Source organism: Cervus elaphus, chromosome 19 (assembly GCF_910594005.1).
Source record: "Cervus elaphus chromosome 19, mCerEla1.1, whole genome shotgun sequence".
NCBI lineage: Eukaryota > Metazoa > Chordata > Mammalia > Artiodactyla > Cervidae > Cervus > Cervus elaphus.
In genome coordinates, this window is record NC_057833.1 from 84,216,974 (window position 1) to 84,240,671 (window position 23,698).

Genomic DNA, 23,698 nt, shown 5'->3' on the forward strand with positions numbered 1-23,698 from the left:
CACTGTGGTGGGAATGTAGATTGGTACAGCCAGTGTGGAACACAGTATAAAGGTTACTCAGAAAACTAAAAATAGAGCTGCCAGCAGTCCCACTGTTGGGCACATATTTTAACTTGAAAAGATATATGCACCCCAGTGTTCATAGCAGGACTATTTACAGTAGCCAATACATGGAAGCAACCTACATGTCCATTGACAGAGGAATGGATAAAGAAGATGTATATAATGGAATAAAATGATGTCATTTGCATCGATATAAATAGACCTAGAGATTATCATACTAAATGAAGTAAGTCAGACAAAGATAGATATCATATGCTATCACTTGTATGTAATATGTTAAAAAATGATACAAATGAACTTATTTACAAAACAGACTCACAGACATAGAAAACAAATATATGGTTACTGAAGGGGAACCAAGGCAGAGGGTAGGATAAATTAGGAGCTTTGGATTAATAAATACACATACTATATATAAAATAGATACACAACTGGGACCTACTATATAATACAGGGAACTGTATTCAATATCTTGTAATAACCTACCATGTAAAAGAATATGAAAAAGTGCATATTATATATATATAAAATAAGTAACAAGGATATACTATATAGCACAGGGAATGATGGCCATTTTCTGGTAATAATCTATAATGGAATATAATCTGCAAAAATTCTGAAACTAACATAACACTGTAGATCAACTATACTTCAACAAAAAATGAAAAAAATAGCTGATACAAATTTGTAAAATAAATGTCTATATTCTAAAAGATAAAGAGATAAAAGACAGGACCATCCCCATAAGGGAAATATAGATAATAAACAAATAGTTGTTGTTTAGTTGCTTAGTCTTATCTGACTCTTTTGCAACCCCATGATCTGTAGCCTGCCAGGCTCCTCTGTCGATGGGATTTCCCAGGCAAGAATGATGGAGTGGGTTGCCATTTCCTTCTCCAGGGGATCTTCCCGACCCAGGAATTGAACTTGTGTCTCCTGCATTGTAGTTGTCTCCTATATTGCAGGGGGATTCTTTACCACTAGCCACAAGGGAAGCCCCAGACAGGAAAATGTTAATCCTCACTAGAAATCAAAGAAGTGTAAATGAAAGTAGTCTGAAGATAACAATTAACACATTCTAGAAGGAAGCCCCAAAAAGTTGAATGTTAATATCCACTGATGGTGAAGTTGCCCAGAAATTGACTCATACATTCATTTACAGCCATATTGTTCCCACCCTTTAGCCAGAAATGTCATGGCTAAGAACTCAAGAAAGAAATAATTTGGCAAAAGCAGAAAAGTCCCTCCACATTCTTCTGATTTCTGAATGTTGGAACTCCCAGAGCTGAGCCCTTTGACCCCTCTTTTCCATGTACACACTATTTGGAGGATCTCAACTATATACCCAGACCTCTCTCCTCATGGATCTCCAAGAAGAAAGCAGACCCCAGTAGAGATTTCCCAGTGGGGAGGGAGTAGAGGATTTTGAAGGCACTTCAAAGGCTCTGAACTCAGTCAAAAAGGGCCATGAAGACAGGGGGCCAGAGAGACCCATAAAGCAAGTTTCATCAAAATATTAATTTCTTACATTGTTAATAACCAAGTGTCCCAGGCTTTATCTGCTGGGGAGTAAGGATGAGGTCCCCAGGAATTCCCTCACTGCAGTAGCCCTCAGCTCTCCTGAAGGTCCCAGAGTTCATGTGCCTTGACACCCACTTCCAAAGTCTGGGAATTATTTTTGTGAGGTAACCCATTCATATTTTGACTTCTTCACTGAAGTCCATGAAAGGGAGCAAAATTTGCCCCCCCCCAAATATCTGGATGTAATTATTTCAAGCTGAAAACAATTGAAGCCCAAAAGACTCAGAAAAAACTTTGACCATCTCCCTAGCTGCCTAAAAAAATTTAGATAGAGGACCTCTTCCTGGAACAGAGTGATCAGAGCAATCAGCGGAAATCTCTGTAAAGAATATGGGCAAAATATGGTGAGCGAAACTGAGCAGGGCCTAGAGACCACAGTCCACTCTGTGTCCGCCTGTCCTGTTGTTTGCCAAGCAAACCTTTGTTTGTCAAACTTTGCTTTTCCATCTTCACGGGAATTGCTTTCCTCCCCTTTGAAGTCCCAAACCACCACCTCCAACATTCACTAGTGTCTCTAGCTGAAGATGGTATTTAAAGTAAGAGCTTTGGCCATTTTGCCTAGTTACTCAGTTTTCCTGGGTCTCTCCCATGTATACACATTATTAAACTTCTGTTTAATTTTTTGCCTGTTAAAAGAAAACTCTTGTAAATAAATGGGAGGCTTTCCATGTTCATGGATTGAAAGACTTACTGTTTTTAAATGCCCATACTGTCCAAAGGAATGTATAGATCAGTGTAACCCCTATCAAAATCCCAGTGGTTCCATTCTGCCATTCCCTGGCCGGTACCATTTCTGTTCTGTTTCTATGAGTTTGACTATTTTAGATACCCTATATAAGTAGAATCATGGAAATGTTGTTCAATGAGTATAAAGTTTCAGTTATGCAAGACAAGTTAAGTTCTAGAGATCTGTTGTACAACATAGTGCCTCCTATCATTAACAATACTGTATTGTGCACTTAAATTTTTCTTAGAAGGTAGATTTCATGTTAAGTATTATCAAAAAACAAACAAAAAAAGGACAATCACAAGGAAAGTGCTGGAGATGCACAAGCAAAGTGCTGGAGATGATGGCTGTATCTGCTACCTTGATTGCAGTGGTGGTTTCCTAAGGTATATGCATTTATCCAGACTCAGATAATTGTATATATGTACAGTTTTTGTATATTAATTATACCTCAATAAAGTTGTTTTAAAATACTAGTGGTATTTTTACAGAAGTGGAAAAAACAGTTCTAAAATTCATATGGAAGTTCAAAGGACTTGGAATAGCCAAAACAATCCTGTAAAAGGAGAATAAAGCTGGAAGTCTCACACTTTATGACTTCAAAACACATTACAAAGACACAGCAGTCAAAACAGGATGGTACTGGCATAAACACAGACATGTAGACCAATGGAACAGAATAGAGAACCCAGAAATAAATTCTTGCTTATATGGTCAAATGATCTTCAGTGTTGTTGTCAAGAGTAACAGTGGGGAAAAGATAATCTCCAGCAAATGGTGTTAGGAAAACTGAATATTCATATGCAAAGGAAAGAAGTTAGACCATATCTCATAGCATGTACAAAAATTAAAATGGATTAAAGACCTAAACATAAGACCTCAAACTATATACCTCTTAGAAGAAAACGTAGGGAGAAATCATTTGACAATGATTTTTATGGACATGACACCAAAAGCACAGGTAAAAAAAAGCAAAAGACAAAATGGGATTATATCAGATTTTAAACTGTTACAGCAAAGAAACAGCACAGTGAAAGGCAACCTACAGAATGGAAGACATATTTGCAAACATATCTGATATGTGTTTGCGAACATATCTGGATAGGCTACTATCCAGATTATATAAAGAACTCCTGTGACTCAGTAACAACAAACAAGTAAACAAGTAGCCTGAATTTGAAACGAGCAAAGGACTTGGATAAACATTTCTCCAAAGAAGATAAAATGTCAAATAAGCATATGAAAAGGTGTTCAACATCATTAAATAAGCAGGGGAACACAAATTAAAACCACAATGAGATAACCACCTCACACCCATTAAGATGGCTACTGTTTTTGTTTTTTTTTTAAGTGTTTGTAAGGATTACAGCCATGAAATTAAAAGACACTTACTCCTTGGAAGGAAAGTTATGACCAACCTAGATAGCATATTAAAAGCAGAGACATTACTTGGCCAACAAAGGTCCATCTAGTAGTCAAGGCTATCGTTTTTCCAGTGGTCATGGATGTATGTGAGAGTTGGACTGTGAAGTAAAGCTGAGCACTAAAGAATTGATGCTTTTGAACTGTGGTGTTGGTGAAGACTCTTGAGAGTCCTTTGGACTTCAAGGAGATCCAACCAGTCCATCCCAAAGGACGTCAGTCCTGGGTGTTCATTGGAAGGACTGACGCTGAAGCTGAAACTCCAATAATTTGGCCAGCGCACGTAAAGAGTTGACTCATTGGAAAAGACCCTGATGCTGGGAGGGATTGGGGGCAGGAGGAGAAGGGGACGACAGAGGATGAGATGGCTGGATAGCATCACCAACTCGATGGACCTGAGTTTGAATAAACTCCGGGAGTTGGTGATGGACAGGGAGGCCTGGCGTGCTGTGATTCATGGGGTGGCAAAGAGTCGGACACAACTGAGTGACTGAACTGAACTGAACTGAAGGATGTGGAGAAACTGGAATACTGGTAAGAATGTCAAATGGTATAGCCACTATGGAAAATAAACAGAAATTCCATATGATCATCAGTACTACTCCTGGGTATACATCCAAAAGAACTGAAAACAGAATCTCAAAGAGATTTGTACATCAGTGTTGATAGCAGCATTATTCACTCTAGCCAAGAGGTAGAAGTGATGTAAATATCCATCAATGGATGAATGGATTAAGAATATGTGGTACATATATACAAAAGAATATTGTTTACCTTTTTAAAAAGGGGGAATTCCGTCACATGAAGCAATAGATTAATCTTGAGAATGTTATGCTAAGGGAAATCAGCCAGTCACAAAAAGATGTATGCTGCATGACTCCACTTATGAGGAATCTAAAGTGGTCAAATGCATACGAATAGAAGAATAGTGGTTGCCAGGGGCTGGAGGGAGGATGAAGTAAGAGTTCATTGTGTGATGAGTGTAGAATTTTAGTCATGCAGGATTGAGTTGGATGGGAAGTGGGGAGAATCTGGGGATATCCCAGATTGAGCAAGTGATTGACAGTATTGTAGTCTGTTAACTACAGTATTTGCACCACAGAATATCTGGTGCAAGTGATTGACAGTATTGTGCAAGTGATTGACAGTATTGTGCAAGTGATTGACAGTATTGTACTCTACACTTGGAAATTGTTGGGAGAATGAATCTTATGTTTTCTTTGCCACAAAAAGAAAAGAAAGGGCTGGGTCATTATATTAATGTCAAAGTAATTTTTAGAGAAAATATTATTGCTGGGGAATGGTAAAGGGGTCAGTTTATCAAGAGGATATAACAATTCTAAATGTTTATACACCTAATAACAGAACTTCAGAATGCGTGGAGCAAAATCCAATAGAACTGCAAGGATAAATCCACAATTATAGTTGTAGATTTCCATGTGCTGCTCTTAATAATGAATAAAACAAGTAGAGATAAAATCAGTAAGGATATATAGAATACTTAAACAAGACTATCAACCAACCTGACCTAATTGACATTTATATTACACTTCACTGAACCACAGCAGAATATACCTTCTTTTAATTTTTTCCTGTGAAATCTTAATACATTTTATTGTCTTTCCCTACATGTTATCTTTTCTACTTTATACTGAAAAGCAAGAAGGGCATTAGAAATCTGAGTAAGAAGGTATGGGTTCAAGCATACCCTTGTCATATAGAATATACATACCTTTAACACATACACAGACTATTTCCCAAGATAGACTATATTCTGAATATAGAATAAATCTCAACAAATTTTAAATATTCAGTTCACTAAATATGTTCTCTGACCATAATGGAATTAAATTAGAAATAATAACAGATCTGTGAAAACTTCCTAAATGTTTGATAGATAACAACTTTTAAACAACCTATGGGTCAGAGAAGAAGAAATCAAAAGGAAAATTAGGAAGTATTTTGAAATGAATGAAAATACAGCATATCAAAATTTACGGGATGCTGCTAAAGCTGTATTTAATAAGTGAGTTTAGCAAGGTTACAGATACATGATCAATATATGAAATTCAGCTTTCTATACAGTAGCAACAAATAATTGAAAATAAAATCTTTTAAATACCATTTATAATTCTTCACCAAAATATTAAATACTTAGAGGTAAATCTGACAGTAGATGTACAAGACCTGTGTATGAAAACAGTAAAACATTGCTGAGAGAAATTAAGATTTATATAAATGGAGAGATTATGTTCTTTATGGATAGGAAGATTTGGTATTATTAAGATGTTAGTTCTACATTAGATTGGACTCTTAGAACCATAGTAATGTTTTGCATACTCTCTCTCCAAGAAATAAACAATGAACTAAAATCAACTAAACCTGTAGAAAAGAAGTCCAAAAAAAAAAAAAAGAAAAGAAAAGAAGCCCAAAATAGAATATAAACAATAACAAATGAACTGTATTACAAGTGGGTAACACAACTACATTAAAGAAGATAAAGGAAGATAAGGAAAGAGCTAAATAACCTTGGAAAATAATGCTTTCACTGGATACTCTAAAACTAAAGATCAAAGATACTGTACACAAATACTGTAGTCTAGTTAGTAAATTACTTTCTCATTGGGGTAAGGGTTGGCAGTTCTGTTAAAAGTTACAAAGGAAAGGGGGAACCTTGCAGTATTGAATTAAAATTAGTTATCTGTATGATTACATAGTTTTTAATACATATAGATATAGAAAAATACAAGTATATGTGTATGTATGAACAGATATGCATACATGTATTCCTAGTTGTGTCTACTAAGAGGATTCGGTAGCAATGATACCCTAGTAGTAACAAGCACTCCTAGCCCCCAGATTTGGTTCCAAATACCATTCTCCAGTAAAAGGAATCAGGGCTACTGGGAGAAAAGGCTGATTCTCAGGTGGGAGCATAGAAAACATAAAATGAGCCTGCACTATTTTGTGATACCAAAAAATATGGAAGCGTTCACAAAAGGACGGGGTATGTCAAGAGGACAAAGGAGCCAACCTAACAGCTCGCAGAGACCAAAGCTAGCTCAACTTGAGCGGCAGAATAATGTTAGTGTTTTATGATGCTATTGATAAACTGATACAGTCCAGCATAATGATAGTATTGGATTATAACCCATAGAATGAAATAAAACCCCTGAGTCTACACTGACATAAATTGAACATTATAAATAAATACAAGGGAAAGGACAGCTCTTCCTTATAGAAAAATTTCGGTTAACAAATGTGGAGGGGATGAGGGGAAAAGCAAAGTAAACACCACTATATAAATTTGGTTAACAGCACTATAAAAATGCCACAGTCAATTTCTATCAATGGCTGCTAACATTTGTGGGCAAAAATTCACAGAGAAACAGGATATTGACAGTCTCTAAGTATCTCCTCCATGATATTTATCAACTATTACAGGAACGTAATAAATTTATGGTGGCAGACCCAACAGATACCACTTTAACCAAGTGTATTAAAAAATTAATACAAGTTGTAAGACCGATCAATGCCACATACTCCGTATATGACTGAAAAGGACACATCACTTCTGTGGTAAACTCACTAAAAGTATGTAACTTTAATCATAAGAAAATACCAGACATGCCACATTGAGAGACATTCTACAGAGTAACTGACCAGAACTCATTAAAGTGTCAGAATCATGAAACATAAGGAAAGACTGAAGAACTACCATGGATTGGGATAGCAATGAGACACAAGAAGTAAATGCAGTTAGGATCCTGAAACAGAAAAAAAAAAAGACATTAGGGGGAAAGCTGGTAAATTTTGAATAAGATCTGTAGTTTAGTATTAGCTTGGTACAAAAGTAACTGCGGTTTTGGACTATAAATTTTAAATCATTATAACCAGGCTCAAACACATCTTTATCAATCAAAATAGGAACCATTACAATCAACACATTTTTGCCATCAAAAAAATGTTTGTTTATTCCTGTAGCATAAAAATCTGTGCTTCAGGAAAAAAAAAAAAATCTGTGCTTCAGGATTCAGTGAACTCTTGGAAAGTATTTTCTGCCTCCAGCTGGTTGTGGAAACATTTTCCCTGCAAAAGGTTGTCAAGATGCTTGAAGAAGTGGTAGTTAGTTGGCAAGAGGTCAGGTGACTAGGGCAAATGAGGCGAAACTTTGTAGCCCAATTCGTTAAACTTTTGAAGCGTTGGTTCTTCAGCGTGTGATCAAGCATTGTCATGGAGAAGAATTGGGCCCTTTTTGTTGACCAATACTAGCTGCAGGCATTGCAGGTTTTGGTGCGTCTCATTGATTTGCTGAACATACTTCTCAGATGTAGTGGTTTGCTGGGGTTCAGAAGGCTATAATGGATCATATGGGCAGCAGACCACCAGACGGTGACCGTGCCTTTTTTTTTTTTCCTTTGGTGCAAGTTTGGTTTTGGGAAGTGCTTTGGAGATTCTTCTTGGTCCAACCACTGAGCTGGTTATCACCAGTTGTATAAAGTCCACCTTTCATCACACATCACAATTTGATCAAGAAATGTTTCATTGTTGTTGTATAGAATAGGAGAAGACAACACTTCAAAACAACAGCTCATGAGGCAGCCATTTATCAAACTTTTTCACCCTTCCAATTTGCTTCAAATGCTGAATGACCATAGAAGGATCAATGTTGAGTTCTTCAGCAACTTCCCATCTAATTCTAAGAGGATCAGCTTCGATGATTGCTCTCAGTTGGTCATTATCAATTTCTGATGGCTGACTACAGTGCTCTTCATCTTCAAGGCTCATCTCCTTTGCAAAACTTCTTGAACTGCCACTGCACTGTATGTTCATTAGCAGTTCCTGGACCAGATGTGTTGTTGACATTGGTAGTTGTCTCCTCTGCTTTACAACCCATTTTGAACTCGAATAAAAAATCACTGAAATTTGCTTGTCTAACATCATTTCTGGAGTCTAAAATAAATATAAAATAAACAAGTAATAAGCCATTAATCATAAAGCAAGAAATGTGCATTAAAATGATATATAACCACTTTTATTTGAAAATGTATTCCGATATCAAACAACAAAGTTCAACAGAGTGAAACCGCAATTACTTTTGCACCAACCCAGTATTACATCAATGTTCATTTCTTAGTTTTGATAATTGTACTATAGTTTGTTCAGTTCAGTTCAGTTGCTCAGTCATGTCCAACTCTTTGTGACCCCATGAACCACAGCATGCCAGGCCTCCCTGTCCATCAACAACTGCCAGAGTCTACCCAAACCCATGTCTATCAAGTCAGTGATGCCATCCAACCATGTCATCCTCTGTCGTCCCCTTCTTCTCCTCCCCTCAATCTTTCCCAGCATCAGGGCCTTTTCAAATGAGTCATCTCTTTGCATCAGGTGGCCAAAGTATTGGGGTTTCAGCTTCAACATCAGTCCTTCAATGAACACCCAGGACTGATCTCCTTTAGGATGGACTGGTTGGATCTCCTTGCAGTCCAAAGGACTCTCAAGAGTCTTCTTCAACACCACAGTTCAAAACCATCAATTCTTCTGCGCTCAGCCTTCTTTATAGTCCAAGTCTCACATCCATACATGACCACTGGAAAAACCATAGCCTTGACTAGACAGACCTTTGTTGGCAAAGTAATGTCTCTGCTTTTTAATATGCTATCTAGGTTGGTCATAACTTTCCTTCCAAGGAGTAAGCGTCTTTTAATTTCATGGTTGCAGTCACCATCTGCAGTGATTATGGAGCCCAGAAAAATAAACTCAGCCACTGTTTCCACTGTTTCCCCATCTATTTGCCATGAAGTGATGGGACCGGATGCCATGATCTTAGTTTTCTGAATGTTGAGCTTTAAGCCAACTTTTTCACTCTCCTCTTTCACTTTTATCAAGAGGCTCTTTAGTTCTTCTTCACTTTCTGCCATAAGGGTGGTGTCATCTGCATATCTAAGGTTATTGATATTTCTCCCAGCAACCTTGATTCCATCTTGTGCTTCATCCAGTCTGGCATTTCTCATGATGTACTCTGCATATAAGTTAAATAAGCAGGGTGACAATATATAGCCTTGAGGTACTCCTTTTCCTACTTGGAACTAGCCTGTTGTTCCATGTCTAGTTCTAACTGTTGCTTCCTGACCTGCATACAGGTTTCTCAAGAGGCAGGTCAGTTGTTACCATTATGAGAAACTGGGATAACATAGGGAATCTCTCTGTAATATTTTTGTAATTTTCTGTAAGACTAAAATTATTTCCAAATAAAAATTTAAATAAGGTTCATTGGTTTTAGACTGTACTGGTAAGTATGAATAGCTAACTGCTCTGAGGAAACAAAGAAAAGAGATGTAACTGATGTCTGTCCATTCATGACTAGCCAGTTAATAGATTATTTCTGTGGTAGCATTACTGTTGTCTCTGGTTATTAAATTAACAGTAATTATCTCCATTAGATTCTCTAGACTCATTGAAAATGTTTTAAAAACCTAATTAGAAAAAAAAACTCATTTCACATGCTAGCAAGGTAATAATGCTCAAAATCCTCCAAACTAGGCTTCAGTAGTATGTGAAATGAGATCTTCCAGGATTTAAAACAAGCTGGATTTAGAAAAGGCAGAGGAACCAGAGATCAAACTGCCAACATCCATTGGGTCATAGAAAAAGCTAGAGAATTTCAGAAAAACATCTACTTCTGCTACATTGACTACACTAAAACCTTTGACTGTGTGGACAACAAATAGTGGAAAATTCTTAAAGAGATGGGAATACGAGACCACCTTACCTGCCTCCTGAGAAGCCTCTATGCAGGTCAAGAAGCAACAGAACCGGACATGGAAAAGCTGACTGATTCAAAAGGGGAAAGGAGTATGTCAAGGCTGTGTATTGTCACCCTGCTTATTTACCTTAATGCAGAGCACATGACGCAAAATGCCAGACTGGACGAAGCACAAGCTGTAGTCAAGATTGCCAGGTGAAAAAAAAAAAAGATTGCCAGGTGAAATAACAATAATCTCAGATACACAGATGATAGTACTCTTATGGCAGAAAGTGAAGAGGAACTAAAGAGCCTCTTGATGAAGGTGAAACAGGAGAGTGAAAAAGTTGACTTATAACTCAACATTCAGAAAACAAATGGCATCTGATTCCATCACTTCATAGCAAATAGATGGAGAAACAATGGGAAACAGTGACAGACTTTATTTTCTTGGCCTCCAAAATCATTGCAGATGGTGACTGCAGCCATGAAATTCAAAGACGCTTGCTCCTTGGAAGAAAAGCTACGACAAACCTAAACAGCATATTAAAAAGCAGAGGCTTTACTTTGTCAACAAAGGTCTGTATAGTCAAAGCTATGGTTTTTCCGGTGGTCATGTATCGATGTGAGAGTTGGACCATAAAGAAGGCTGAGGGCTGAAGAATTGATGCTTTTGAACTATGGTGTTGGAGAAGACTCTTGAGAGTCCCTTAGACTGCAAGGAGATCAAACCAGTCAATCCTAAAAGAAGTCAATCCTGAATATTATTGGAAGGACTGATGCTGAAGCTAAAGCTCCAATACTTTGGCCACCTGATGCAAAGAACTGACTCATTAGAAAAGACCCTGACGCTGGGAAGAATTGAAGGCAGGAGGAGAAGGGGACAACAGAGGTCGAGATGGTTGGATGGCATCACTGACTCAATGGACATGAGTTTGAGCAAGCTCCAGGAGTTGGTGATGGACAGGGAAGGCTGGCGTGCTGCAGTCCATGGGGTTGCAAAGAGTCAGATGTGACTGAGCAACTGAAGAAAAAAAAAAAAACTATTTCAAGGTTTTAATATTCAAATAGTCTTCTATGAGAACAGGATATCAGATTTAAAATAAATAAAATCCTAAATTGGAAAACAGATTTATCAACACAGTGATTTTGATGAACATTAGCTGACTCACATACCTTAACATAAAGTTATTTGGCTACCAGTAATTTTTCCAGTAATTTCCCATGTCTGTAGGTTAAGAAAGAATCATTCTAGTTGGCTTCTGTCTATCCTCCTTTCTGTGTAAATTTCACTTGGCAATCCCTAACAAGATCTGTGGGATGAATTTCGCTGACGTGTGTTAGAATTACAGCATGTACCTGTAAGACACTTGATTTACAAATCACCAGATATAGCCAGATTAACATTTTAACTTTCTTGAAGTATACTGTACATATCCAAGTCACACAAAAGTGTGCTTGTGAAACATTTGAGTTTAATAAAATACTAGTTAAATTGTAAATGCATTGTTCCGTGTTGTGAAACAGCACGTCTGCTCAACTGGCAAGTATTGTACAAGAGTTAAAAAAAGATCCAGTCTGTATCTTAGGGGGGTTTTTGGTATGTTTGTTAATTTCGTTATGATTTTGTTCTTTTTCAGGATGTGGTAGATACACATCCTGGCCTCACGTTCCTGAAAGATGCTCCAGAATTCCACTCCCGGTACATCACCACGGTAGGCTGTGTCCTTTTTTGTCTTAATAAAACTCTTTAAGTTTTCTTTTTGCCACTACCAAGTATCTAGGCTTTTAGATCTTTATGTAGAATGGACCATAATGATTATTTAAAATAGGAGGAAATAAAATTGAATTATTTATATCTAGTTCACTTCTTGTATGTGCCTGGTGCTTAAGAAGTCTCTTGTATACAGAATCTAAGTGATATACTCATTCTGTCTGGTCTTCATCAATATTGATACCCAGTTGATCTTCAGTATTTGCAAATAATACAAGAAGTTTTCAACAGCCTTTTCCCAAAAAAAAAGATGTATCTAGAGTACATCAAAATTAGAATGAGATGATAATGAGAAATTAGAGTATATATAATCAGAAAATAAATCATGTAAGAATTTAAAATAACATAATCACAGTCTCCTGTTTTGCAAGGTGTTCTCATTCCGTGTTTCTCAGGCACAGCCTCATTTGATCAGTCACAGGCAGGGCATGCATTGTGGGTGAGAGCTGCCAGGCCTGCAGCTCACTGCAGCCACGCCAGGCGTTCTCTGTCCTAGCTTCCAGATTATCTTTGCAAGAATTCCACAGATGAACCTCAGGGCATACCTCGCATTCACAGCCATACCCGGCTGATATGATCCCCACCTCTGGTTCAGATCTCCCAGTAAATAGGGCAGTCTCTTCTGAGGAAGACCCTCTCCTTCTTGGGGCACTTTTTGTTGGCTATGGATTGGTGGGTTCTGTTGAGTTACAGAATACTACCATTCTTTTTTCTCCTGTAGGAACTTCATTATTTCCTTTTTACATTGATTCTCTTATGACATAAAACTTTATAAGACTTCATTTGAACCATAAAATGTCACTGCCATCTAAGACTATCTTAGAAGTTATTTTTGCCTGTTAACCACAACCCGATACTAAACTACCTCTGCCACAGTCACCCTGGGCCAGCTGGTCATCCTTGTTTCTCACGTGGACTCCTTCTAATTGGTCTCCCTACCTTCATTGCCCTACAGTCTAGTCTCCACAAAGCAGAGTTATTCTTTGAAAACGTAAGTCAGATCATGTCACTCCTCTGCTCAAACCCTCCATTGTTTCCCCGTCTCATTCAGAATGAAAGCCAGAGTTCTTGCCATTATTCCCCATAACCCCCCACCCACCCACCCACACCCTCACAATGCCTACTGTCTGTTACTTAAGCAAGAGTTGTGCTCTGTGTTCCTGGAACAAGCCAAACCCACTTCTGCCTCAGGTGCTTTGTTCTTACTCTCTCCTCTGCCTGGAATGCTCTTCCTACAGATTGCAGCGTGACCCACTCCCTCACTTCATCCAGACGTGTGCTCAGACATTCCCGTCTTAATGAGACCTTCCCTGATCACCCTCTGCCTTCTTCACCTGTCTTCCCTCTCTGTCCCCTGCCTCTACTCTTGTTTTGCTTTATTTTCCTTCTTAGTGCCTGATATTTAAATTTTTTGTTTATTGTCCATGTCCTTCTCTATAGCATAAACTCCATGAGAGGAGGGACTTTGTCTGTATTTAGATCTTGCTGTATCTCTAATACCTGAAATAGGGCCTGGCACATAATAGATATACAGTAGGTATTTATTGAGTAAGTGAAGTTATTCATGTGTAGAATTAAGAATTCTACATGTAACCGTGATTTCAGTCCCAATGAGAATTACTGGATTCTGATTGTTGACTGTTCTGTAAACTCAGGGCGTATTAAAATTGAGTTGGCCAAAAAGTTTGTTCAGGTAAGATGTAACAGAAAAACCTGGACAAACTTTTTGGTCACTCAATAATATATTAGAATCTCAAGAGACTGAAAAGATCTTGATAATCTCTTCCAACCTTCTGCCAATTCAGAAAATGCTCTCTATAGGAATCATTTGAATTTGTTCTTAGAGAAGATGTTAAAGAACAGGATTATGAAAGCATAAATTTTCCTTTGTACTCTTTCTAGTTTGGTATTTACTAAAGTATGATCCCCAGACCTATGATAAACTGGGGTCTTCTAGTGACCCCTGCTAGTTTTATGATTTGAAAGTGAAAAGCCATGATACAATTTTGTTTGCATGTAATTCACATTTTCTGAGAAATACTAGTATGTCAATCATTGACCTAAAAGAACTACATAGGTCAGTTAACAGAATCCAGTTAATTTTCTGCTGACATATCTCCATGGTATTTGCATATTATTGTTTACTTTTTTTAAATTTATACCTTGCTAGCATTATGCTACTTTATCCCCAGTTCACAAAAATTAATCCAGTATAACTTGTTCACTTTGCTGTACAGAAGAAACTAACACAACATTGTAAACAATAAAACTGTTTTAAAGATGAGCCCGTTACTCAGAAGTTGTCCTAGAAGTGTAAACTACTTGTGATTAAATAGTGATAACGGGGCAGCTCAAAACAACATCATAACATAAGTAGTAAATTAGGTCCAACTGAGAATACAAAATGAGAATCTGTGTATACTGAGATAAGTGTAACTGCTTGTTTGTGATAATCTGATACTATCATTGAAAACACAGAGATGCTAATAAAGCATCGCACTGAATAGAATTTTATTGGACTGATGGTCTGTTCTCCACAGTGTCTTTTCTATTATGAAATTTGGTCATGTAATGACATGAAGTCATTGAAAATTTTGCGCTATATCAAAGTACAGTGAATCTTTCTATAAAAAATACAAAATAAGCTTTCTAGTATGAAATTAATTTTCTTGCTAAAGGCCTAATAGTAAGCAAATTTAGAAAAGTGTCATACTCTGCTCTGCTCATGGCAAAGACAGACAACAGTATTTCCAAGAGACTTACAAAGATCAGCCTCAGAATTAATGACAGATGTCTCAAAAAAGCAAAATTAATTTATCATATGACCCTACTGAATATTATATAATTTCAATGGCATACAGCATAGGACAATTAATGTATTTTGTTTCCATGCTAGAGTTACACAGTTATTTCACTTTACAGTCGGCAGAAACTGCTGACACAGTGTATGACTCAAGTATTAGTTTATGTGTGGCACATAAATGATGAAGAAAATTGGGCAACTTTTATTTTCCGTTTCTCAGTGAAAACCTGTGCTACAGGAAAAGACTTTATATTTGTTTAGTTAATCATAATTATTTTGTCAGCCGTTTTAGATTGGAAAGACAGAACACCAACTATGCATATAGCAAATACCCAAAAGTCACCCTTATTTCCAGAGAAGAGTTGACATTGAGTAATAAGCCTTTTGATATTGAATGAAAATGAAAATTGGAAATACCTGCAAATTGTGACCCTTGAGTTTGCATATTTACATACCATGCAAAGAAATTACCAGTAAATAAGACTCTGCTTATCCTTATTGACATATGCTGACTTTTAAGGAAAGAGGTAGGTTTTAAAATAAGCGGTAAGATTGAAAACACTTTTTTGTAATATTGGTGCTGGCAGTGAAGATATTTCAGTGGCGCCTAGTAGAAGGGCCAGGCTTCTGGCACTGAGTTGTTCATCTGCATCCACGTCACGTACAAAGAGCAATCTCTGTAATTTCTGTGTCTGTGTTTGATCCCCTGTCTAAAACTCTCTTGACAGAGCCACCAAACACGTACTTCCATTCCTAAAAGTGTGAAAAGTATCAGTCACTCAGTCTTGTAACCAACTCTTTGCAAACTAATGGACTGTAGCCCACCAGGCTCTTCTGTCCATGGAATTCACCAGGCAAGAATACTGGAGTGGGTAGCCATTCACTTCTCCAGGGGATCTTCCCAACCCAGGGATTGAACCCAGGTCTCCTGCATTGCAGGCAGATTCTTTACCATCTGAGCCACCAGGGAAGTCCCCTTCCATTCCTGGTGATCTAAAATTGTGAATTAGAAATTTCCAATTGAGTAGATATAAAGAAAAACTGATTTATAATTCAAATTGTCTATCAAGTTGACTAGAGATCCCCTGGTGAAAAATTATCCAATTTCATTTCTCTCATTAGTAATACGTAGTTATTCTCACTACTATTAATTTTTACATTTTTTGATATTTTTATATTTTTCTCAATTTCTATTTTAAAAACCTAAAACTGGTAGACCAAAAGCTAGGGGGGAGAAAACTGCAATTAGTGTAGAACCAGCAGCTACATGCTGTTACCACTAGATGGCGCCCCTACCTCGATAAGTTAAAATGCTGACTCAGTATTGTGGAAACCAATAAATGTGCTGATACAGTGGGGCCACTGAATAAGGAGATTTAGGCTATGGGAAAATGGAATACATGTACAGTTTTTTACAGTAATGAGACAAGTAGATTATCAGATGCTAAAAATAGGAAATTACTTGATATTCAAAATGTTTACAAATTTTAAAAATTCTGTCAAAACAAAAAATGAAAAAATAAAATAAGCAGAAATACAGACTCAAGTTTTATACTTTTAAGTATAACATAGTACCTTCATAAGTAATATAAAATATTTAAGGAGTATATATATATATAAAATTTAGGTAGATAGGAAACTTAGACTTTAAGAAAATTTTATATTCAAAATCAAGAAATAAGGACAAAATCTAAGAATGTACAAAAAAAAAAGTTTGGTGTAATAATATGTGTTGTAATTAACTTGAGAAAAGGAATATGGAACTATGATAAAAGATATTCTTAATTTTAATTTTCATATATATATATATAATTTCTGGCCTAAAATCCTCTATTCTCTGCCCTGAAGCACCTCATTCAGAGTCTGAGTGGAGCCAGTAGAGAAGTTATAGACATCAGCTAGTCCCTGCTCCCACCTAACATAGGAATCCTGTGAATTTCTGCATAAATAACTTGGTGAGAAGAAACTTCGCTACTTCATACAACCCATTGCTTATCAGGGCTAATTTTAGGAAACTCGTATTTACATTGAAGCATTTCTATCCAGTAGTTCTCGTAATTCCAGTTCTAGTCCTACACTGTAATGCAATACAAAGCAAATCAACTTCTTCCACCTGATAGCCTTTCAGATCATGATCACATCTACACTCTAGTCCAGTAGTATCTTTCACGATAATTTTGTATACAGTTTCCTGTTTTATATTTTCTGTATATCTTGTATGTAGCCTATCAATAAATCATAGACAACAATACTGATTTATGTAAAATATTAATTACTTCCCTAGGTTACATCCATCTGCTGCTCAAAACTCTGAAGAGTTTATTCAATTAGCTATGAATCCAATGCATATGTCTCTATCACAAATATAACTCAGAAGTCTGTTACACAGCTTTCCAACCTCATTAATTTATCAAGCAATTTTCCAAAGAAGACATATAGATGGCCAACAGGTACATGAAAAGATGTTCAACACTACTAATCATCAGGAAAATTCAAATCAAAACTAAAGTGAGATATCACCTCACACTTGTTAGAATGGCTTTCATCAAAAAGACAAGAAATAACAAAGATGTGGAGAAAAGGGAATCCATGTGCATTGTTGGTGGGAATGTAAATTGGTACCACCAATGGGAGTTCCTCAAACAAATTCAAATAGAGCTAATTCAGTAATTCTGCTTCTGGGTATTCATCCAAAGAAAACAGAAACACTAATGTGAAAAGATACATGCACCCCTGTGTTTACCATGGCCTTATTTACAATGGCCAATATATGGAAACAAGCTAAATGTTCATTAACAGATGAGTGGATAAAGAAGATGTGGGCTTCCCTGATAACTCAGTTAGTAAAGAATCCACCTGCAATGCAGGAGACTTGGGTTCAATCCCTGGGTTTGGAAGATCCCCTGGAGAAGGGAAAGGCTACCCACTCCAGTATTCTGGCTTGGAGAAGTCCATGGACTGCATAGTCAATGGGGCCGCAAAGAATCAGACATTACTGTGTGACTTTCACGTTCAGAATATATATACAATGAAATATTATTCATCCATTAGGAAAGAGTGAAATCTTGCCATTTGCAATATCATAGATGGATCTTGAGGGCATTATGCCAAGTGAAATCAGTCAGAGAAAGATAAATACTGTATGATATAAATCTTTAAGAAAAAAAGATGGTAATGATAACCCTATATGCAAAACAGAAAAAGAGACACAGATGTACAGAACAGACTTTGGGACTCAGTGGGAGAAGGCGAGGGTGGGATGTTCTGAGAGAATAGCATCGAAACAAGTATACTATCAAGGGTGAAACAGATCACCAGCCCAGGTTGGATGTATGAGACAAGTGCTCAGGGCTGGTGCACTGGGAAGACCCAGAGGGATGGGATGGGGAGGGAGGCGGGAGGGGGGATCGGGATGGGGAACACATGTAAATCCATGGCTGATTCATGTCAATGTATGGCAAAAACCACTACAATATTGTAAAGTAATTAGCCTCCAACTAATAAAAATAAAAAAAGAAAACTTCATAAACTCAGAGAACAGATTGAGGATTGCCAGAGGTGGGAGATGGGGAGAGGGGGAAATGGGTGAAGAAAATCAGAAGGCATAAACTTCCAGTTGTAAAATAAATTAGTCATGGGGATGTAATGTACAGCATGGTAACTATAGATCATAATACTATACTGCATGTTTGAAAATTACTAAGAGTAAATCTTAAAATTTCACAAGAAAAAAAATTCTGTAACTATATGATGGATGTTAAGTAGACATTTTGGTGATCATTTCACAATATATATGTTCAGTCACTTCAGCCATGTCCAGCTCTTTGCGACCCCATGGATCTTAACCCACCAGGCTCCTCTGTCTATGGGATTTTCCCAGCAAGAATACTGGAGTGGATTGCCATGCCGTCCTCCAGGGGATTTTCTTGACCCAGGAATCGAACCTGTGTCTCCTGCATTGCAGGCGGATTCTTTACCTGCTGAGCCATTGGGGAAGCCCTTCACAATATATACAAATATTAAATCATTAGTATGCCAAAAACTAATGTAATGTATGTTAATTATACCTTAGTTTTTCTTAAATTATCATGTAGTTATTGACCATCTGATGATATAGGCAGAGGAATATATCAGGCACTGGAATGCACGTGAAAAAAGACCAGGTTCCTTAGAGTTTGGAAGTGGTGACTGTCAGGTGTACCTGTGTCTAGAATATAGCCACAGGATGACTGAAGGAGACACAGCCGACGTCAGGAACACAGAAGACAGCTCAGCCCAGCTCCCTATTCAGGGGCCTCCTGTGGAGCTGGTGATTGAGCTGGATTCTGAAGGATCAGGGTACGTTAGCACTGATAGCAAAGGTGGGGTGAGAAATGTTGGGTGGCAGAAGTCTGGACCTTCATCATGAGGCTTGTTTTCTCCTCTTATTCTTGGGAATCACTCTTTTGGCAAAGAGTCCAGAAACAGAATAGTGGTTTAGTTTAGGATAAATGTCCAAATGTCTTCCCCTTTTTGTTCTTCATGCACTAAAATAGTCTTTTTAAAGGGATCTAATCTCTTCTATGATAAAAAACCACCAAGGATACAGAATTTCCATATCATTAGATAATCAAACTCAAAGCCAGTGTACAAAAAAAAAAAAAAAACTTGTTTAATTGCTTTTCTCACCCTTGCTTCTTTTTGGAGAAAAGGAAAAATGGAAAGAAAAAAAAAAACAGCCAGGTCAAGGGCAAATTAAATGGGTGGGAATAAGCCAGGTAAAATTGAGAGCATGCACCGTGGCCTCCTGCCTCGAGGACTGCAGCCTGTCTTCTTCTCCAGTCCTCCCTCCACCACAGCACACACATCCTCAACTTCAGACACACTTGCCGCCCTTCCTCCTGCTCTTTCCTCTTGTCCTGGTCTTCTCCAGAGTTTCACCTTAGTTAGACTTACTAAAACCCAGTTAGTAACAAAATTGTTCATGCCCAAGTAAGGACTTGGGATATAGATTATCCCAAATGTATCTGAATTTCCAGAGTCTATAAGTCTTCAAAACACCAATGGATACTGCTACCGCTAAGTGACTTCAGTCGTGTCACCTCTGTGCGACCCCACAGACAGCAGCCCACCAGGCTCCCCCGTCCCTGGGATTCTCCAGGCAACAACACTGGAGTGGGTTGCCATTTCCTTCTCCAATGCATGAAAGTGAAAAATGAAAGTGAAGTCGCTAAGCTCAGTCGTGTCCAACTCTTAGCGACCCCATGGACTGCAGCCTACCAGGCTCCTCCATCCATGGGATTTTCCAGGCAAGAGTACTGGAGTGGGGTGCCATTGCCTTCTCCGACCAATGGATAAGGCTATACTAACTGGAATATTGCCCTCTTGAATCATACCACATTGGCAGCCATTCTTCTGACCTAGTAATTGTTAAGCCAACCCAGTGTATACTTCTCACCTTTTGTACTTTCCAAAAACACTTAGGCTAATAGGCACTACTTGAATCAGGCATCACTGTATGAGAGGTTAAAAAAAGAAAGTGACATGTAGGCACCTAGGAAATGCAGACTTATGAGCAAAGAATCTTTTTAATCTTAGAATTATAAGGACAGATGTAAAGTATATGGATGTAGTTTTTTAAACATTTTTACTAGAAATGACACTTGATATAATCACAAAACTTAGCTTGGTTCAAAGAATATTCATAAGATGGCCTTTGATAACATAATAGATATCTTTAATGTTTTTATTTGGTTTTGTTTTCCTTCTGGAACCAGGTTATTCAGAGAATATTCTACACAGTCAACAGATCTTGGAGTGGAAAAATTACTGCAACAGAGATAAGAAAGAGCAACTTTTTGCAAGTATGCCTCTCATTGAAATTCATGTTTAAGGAGCAATTTAAATGATAATCTTACTTCATTTAACAAATATTTGAGTTCTCATTATGTGCAAAGCCCTATTATGTGCGAAGTCACTATTTTCAGTCATTAAGCAGTTATTAGATACCTGGGATGTGTTGGGGGAACAAAGATGAGTAACAAGAGATTTTTGCATCAGGGCATGCACTATGGAACAAGAGAAAGGTGTACAGACAACCACACCTGACTTGAAAAATTCCACAGAAATGTGTCATAAATATGCAATGAAGGCTTCACGGTAGGACTGGCATATGATCTTGACCTTGAAGATATCAAGTGTTTACAAGATAAAAAAATTAAAAGAAAAGCGGATTCCAGATAGAGGAAGCAGCATAAGCAAAGGCCCAGAAGCATGAAAGTGTCATGTTCGGAAACTGCAGGACAGTCTAAAGTGGCCACAGGCTCCAAGGAGAGAGTGATCAGTGACCAGTGATGAGGCCTGAGGGGTGAGACAGGGCAAGGTTGGGAAAAGCCTGGCAAAACAAATGGAGGAGTTTCAACTTTTTCCTTTGAGCAATGACTCTTTATCCAGCTCCTGCTGGAGAAAAATACTGAAAATCCCTTTTAAGAAAGAATGTATTTAATTCAATTATTTTATTTATTTTACCAAATGAGAAAGAATTGACCACTAGTGGGTGCCTTTTACTGAGGCAGTCTTCATGCTTGATTGTTCAAGCATTTCTACTAACTTAAAGAAAGTAGAATTGGTCATACTTGAAAGGAAATGAAATGTTTTATTTTAAATAAATCATACTAAATGAAACTTGGGTGAATAATACAACCTTGTTTACACTTTTATTTTTTTCCCATCTTTATCTGGGACAGACAAAATTGGCAAAATTAGTCTGTAATAGATATGAAAACATTTCTTATTCTAATAAATGAAAAGTCATCATTACAGTCATTATTAATATTTACTGAACATCTGGTTTTTGCCTGGGCTCGCAGGATGTTACATGGGATGGGTTGAGATGGCAAGAATTCTGTTAAATAAAGGTCTTACATCTGAAGAATGATAATCCTAACGTTCCTGATGCATATTAAGTTTGTATTTCTAGATCATTATTATAATCCAGATTTTTCTTACTTACAATAAAATTTGAGGCCCAAATATGGTTGAATGACTTGGATAAGACCATACAGCTGCTCAGTGACTGAACTGGAAATAGAGCTCATGTTCTGCTTTCTGCTTCCCTCTATTTTCTTCCCTAACCCTCTCCTTAGTTTGCCTCTTAGTACCTGAATGTATGCACATAAAATATTCAAATAATATAAACATGTATAAAATAATAACCAGAAATCATTATTTATCTCTTTATCCTGCCATTTCACTCCTTTTACCAGAGGGAACCCATATTATCTGTGGTTTTATTCCTTTTTATGCATGTGTATGGAGTATATATGTATGGAGTATTTATTTAGTTTTGTTCTGTATGGCTGCTTTTTATGAATTTTTTTTAATATGTGATACCACACTTACATTCTATTAACTTTTTTTCACTTAACAGTATGTCTTGATGTTTTTTCATTTCGATCAATGTAACTCTATCTCATTCTCTTAACTACTGCATAATCTGTGGCATGGCTATGCTGTAATTACATACATATTGAAGATGTTCAAGTCGTTTTCATATTCTCCCTATTAGAGTAATGCAGCAAACACCCTTACACTTTCCTCTTGTTTCCATATGAGTACGAATATCTCTAAAATAGACTACTGGAAGGAAAATCCTGGATCAGATGGTGTGTGCATTTTCAGTTTCATAGATCCTGCCAAGTTACCCTCCTAAACACCTGCACTAATGCATACTTAAATTTACATGCTCACCAACAGCAGAAGTTACTAATTTTTTTCATTTTATCACAATCCAGTAGATGAAAATGAGAGCCCCCTGCTTCTCAAGATTTATTTTATTGTACATATTCTGCTTTATACATTAAAGATCATTTTATAAAAACATTACAAGCAAGTGTGGAAAACAGAAGAGAAAGCATATTTTAGCACCCTAATAAAACTAATATTTTTATGTGTACTTCTAGTCATATTCACATGCATATTTGGATTTTAGAATTTAATGTAGTTCTTAGTGTGTACAATCGTATATCCTGTATTTTGCACTTAGCATGTCATGATTTTCCTTTGTTTCTATGTAGACTTTATAATTTTTACTGGCTGCAAAATCTTCATTGAGTCTCTTTTACCAAAATTTCATAATTTATCTTGTTTTCAATTTGCCAAAGTATTTTGGATTTCCAGTATTCACATTTTAGAAAATGAATCTTATCAAAGTAATACATTTGCATTATGAAATATTAATAGTTATGTTTCTTATAATGCTTTTCACCTTGGATTCCATTTTATTTTCTAATATTGATGTGCTTTCTTTTTAAGATTTAGCTAGTATATATTTTAACCTTACTTTAAAATTTTAAGTTCAGTTCAGCCATACATTCATGTCTGACTCTGCAACCCCATGGACTGCAGCACGCCAGGCTTCCCTATCCATCACCAACTCCCAGAGCCTGCTCAAACTCATGTCCATCGAGTTGGTGATACCATCCAACCATCTCATCCTCTGTCAGACTTATCTCTTATGGACAGCGTATACCTAGATCTGCTTTTTGGATCTGAGTTTTATTCTCAATCTGAAAATCTTTCAATAGGGAGATTTACCTCTTTACC

General features: G+C 37.1%; 1 protein-coding gene across 5 annotated transcripts in view; it reads left to right on the plus strand.

Annotated features, from left to right (window-relative positions):
* PPP2R3A (protein phosphatase 2 regulatory subunit B''alpha) overlaps nucleotides 1-23,698 on the plus strand; it is a 228,811-nt gene that overhangs the window by 118,573 nt on the left and 86,540 nt on the right. For all 5 annotated transcript variants that reach the window (XM_043874682.1, XM_043874683.1, XM_043874681.1 and 2 more), the window contains 2 exons: nucleotides 12,179-12,253; nucleotides 20,872-20,958. In XM_043874682.1, coding sequence (XP_043730617.1) covers nucleotides 12,179-12,253; nucleotides 20,872-20,958 — 162 coding nt within the window. The remainder of the gene's footprint in view (nucleotides 1-12,178; nucleotides 12,254-20,871; nucleotides 20,959-23,698) is intronic.